This window comes from Anneissia japonica, unplaced genomic scaffold (genome assembly GCF_011630105.1).
Source record: "Anneissia japonica isolate Jap-2015-1 unplaced genomic scaffold, ASM1163010v1 scaffold8330_len36538_cov93, whole genome shotgun sequence".
Classification (NCBI taxonomy): Eukaryota; Metazoa; Echinodermata; class Crinoidea; order Comatulida; family Comatulidae; genus Anneissia; species Anneissia japonica.
The window spans coordinates 29,248-32,342 of record NW_022734538.1 but is presented as its reverse complement, the minus strand read 5'-3'; the positions used below and the strand labels follow the sequence as shown (position 1 = coordinate 32,342).

The 3,095-nt window shown below is 30.1% G+C and overlaps 1 protein-coding gene across 1 annotated transcript in view; it reads left to right on the top strand.

Moving 5' to 3' along the window:
- Nucleotides 1-2,421, top strand: part of LOC117116423 — a gene marked incomplete at its 5' end in the record, with an annotated part of 6,616 nt that extends 4,195 nt beyond the window's left edge. The window contains 2 exons of the mRNA XM_033260460.1: nt 631-687; nt 2,157-2,421. Of these exons, the coding sequence (XP_033116351.1) occupies nt 631-687; nt 2,157-2,277 (178 nt within the window). The remainder of the gene's footprint in view (nt 1-630; nt 688-2,156) is intronic.
- Between the last annotated feature and the right edge of the window lie 674 nt (nt 2,422-3,095).

Below are 3,095 nucleotides of genomic sequence, written 5' to 3'. Positions count from 1 at the left end.
TTATTATTATTATTATTATTAATATTATTATTATTATTATTATTATTATTATTATTATTATTATTATTATTATTATTCTCAACAACAACATAAGCTTTTTCATTATTATCTGCTGAAATCCATAATCTTTCCTGCTTTTAAACCATATTTTTAGTTGATTTTGGTATCTCCTAAGCTTAGTACTTTTGATAAATTGAAATTTATTTTGTTACCCTTTTAGAGTATTTATCTGTATTATAGATATGCTATCTTAAAACTATATAAATATATTATAATCTTTCTTTTTTACATGGACATTATAACATAAAATATGAACCGAATTAATGATAATGTTAAAACTGCCGTAAGAATATTGCAAATAACATATACGACAAAAATTATATAAAAATACAGTTTACCACACTAAAAAATAGAAAGAAGAATCATTTGCAATCAAGGAAAAAGTAACATGGAATATATATATTTTATACTGCTATTACTTTATTGTTATTATTATTTTTTCAATGTTTTATGTTCAATTAAATTAAAAGATTAGGTTTTTCCAACATAGTCAACGACAGAGCCACTGTTATTTTCTTCAAACATTTTTTGGTCAATGTTTTCATAATATGTTATATTATTCATTTTCAGCAAAGTCAAAATCTACAACAGCGACGAAAGTGCCACCGAGCTCCGGAGTGACAACAGGTAGGTAGCTATCACCATCCTCGCGACACATACTCTCAATTCTTACAAGTGCTCTACAACAGGCGTGCCACCAACCACAAATTATCATCATCATCATCATCATCATCATCATCATCATCATCATCATCATCATCATTAAGCCTATCCCCTCAAGTTAGGTCGTGTCGAAACCGCTCTATGTCTACACTCTCTCTTGTCACTAACTCTCCTTAGATCAAGCACTACCGGACACATTCATTGGCCCATTTCTCCGTGCGCCGCTACTCATCAATCAACCTATCCCTTTAAGTTAGGTCGTGTCGAAAACCGCTCTATGTCTACACTCTCCCCTGTCACCAACCCTCCTTAGATCAAGCACTACCGGACACATTCATCGACCCATGATTGGCGCATTTCTTCGTGCGCCGCTACCCATCTTATCAAATCGTCCTCTTACTTCTCTTAATGTGTCCGTACCACCTCAATCTAATTTCTCTTATCTTTTCTCTCAAATTCACAACTTATTTCCTGCCTTATACCTTCGTTTCTGTATTCTATCCTGTATTTTAAACCTAATTGTTTGCAGACATCTCATCTCTGCCACTTCAAACTTCTTTACACTCTTGTTTTTATGCCTGTTTATTTCTATGTATTTATAATTATAATTTGATGCATTATACATAATAAGGCGTACGTACATACACATTCACGTATGAACACAAAACGTACCGTATATATCGTACTGCATATGCTTATTGCAAATGCAAATGCTTATTGCATTATTATGCTTATCTTTATCGTTGTCAATGTATTTATCATTATCATTATTATTATTATTATTATTATTATTATTATTATTATTATTATTTTTATCAACAACAACATCAACATTATCATAAACTTTTTCATTATTATCTGTTGAAATCCATAATCTTTCCTGCTTTTAAACCATACTTTTATTTGATTTTGGTATCTCTTAAGCTTAGTACTCTTGATAAATTGTATGTGTTCTGTATTTTTTTCCCTTTCTTAGTTTCTTTTTAATTTTTATGAAATTATGTATGTAACCTGTATCATGTTAGTCCAGTATTGTGTTAACCGTTGTACGTGGAATTTGTGTGCATTTGAGAGCCCTCCAGATACTTTTTGCTCTTGTTTTTTGTTTGTTTGTTTTAATTTTTTTTTTGTAACCCTGGGAGAGTATTTATCTGTAATATATTTTGATATTCAATTTAAAATTTAAGATTCCTTAATAATTAAACTATATAAATACATTATAATCTTTCTTTTTACATGGACACTATAACAAAAAATGTATAAATTGGTTGTGTAGTAATTTAATGTTTTTTTGTTTTTTTATGTAATAAATCCAGAACTTATCAACTTTATGGCACGCTTTTACTGTGTACTAGGTCATGATGTGCCAAACATACTAATACATTTTCTATTAACTGGTTCCAGTAAATTGCAATAATTTCTAATTGTTTTAGATTTTACCGTCTTCACTACAAATCTGATTATGCAGATGGTTTTTACCGGAACAGCAGTTCTAGTCCTAGTTATTGGATGTATCTGTGTTTTAATGGTTTTCGTAACAAAGCCATCGAATAGAATCAAACCAACTGGAGAATAAGAAGAGTATTCTTATCGTATTTAACTTAAGCGCAGATTATCGTTTCAACGAGCCTAAACAAAGCGAAAATTAAATTGCATTTATATAGATATTTAATAAATATAATGAGTTTAAATCACGATATGTTTCGATGGTTCAACCATCATTATCAAATGAAGGAAACTACTGCTAAACACTAAGCTTATCTATAGCTAGGGAGTCATATGGGAAGACCAATGGGAAAACAGCTGTCTCTTATACACATAATATATATATATATATATATATATATATATATGAATCTAAAAATATATATGAGATGTATAAATAGAGAGATACAGTATATGTAGGAATATATAACCTAACATCTAAACAACACATTTATAATAGCGGCACGAACATATCTATAGTAAAGACGTTTGAATGTCGCCTCGAGCAGCTCTCTGAGATGCAAATGACAGGCTCCTTATGGAGACATAATGAATGTTTGATAAATGTAAACTAAATTGTGTATTTAATCAAAATTATGTAGCATACTATTCAGAATATTTAAATCGCCCTTGTAACGTCATTTGGTATGTATAATTGCGAATATAATTAGTTATCAGAGTAACTTGTTAATACCTTTTAGTAACGTGACGGGTATTGTAATTGTTGGATACCTTTGTGGGACTCTTATTCAAGAGAATAGAGACCATCAGTGTGTGGCGCTTAATATACCTTATTAGAGTGTTAACGTGGTATTGCACATTTTACCTTGGTGTAACGTTAGTATTATTTGATTTTTAACATCGGTTATCTGTTTCTAGTGGTAGAA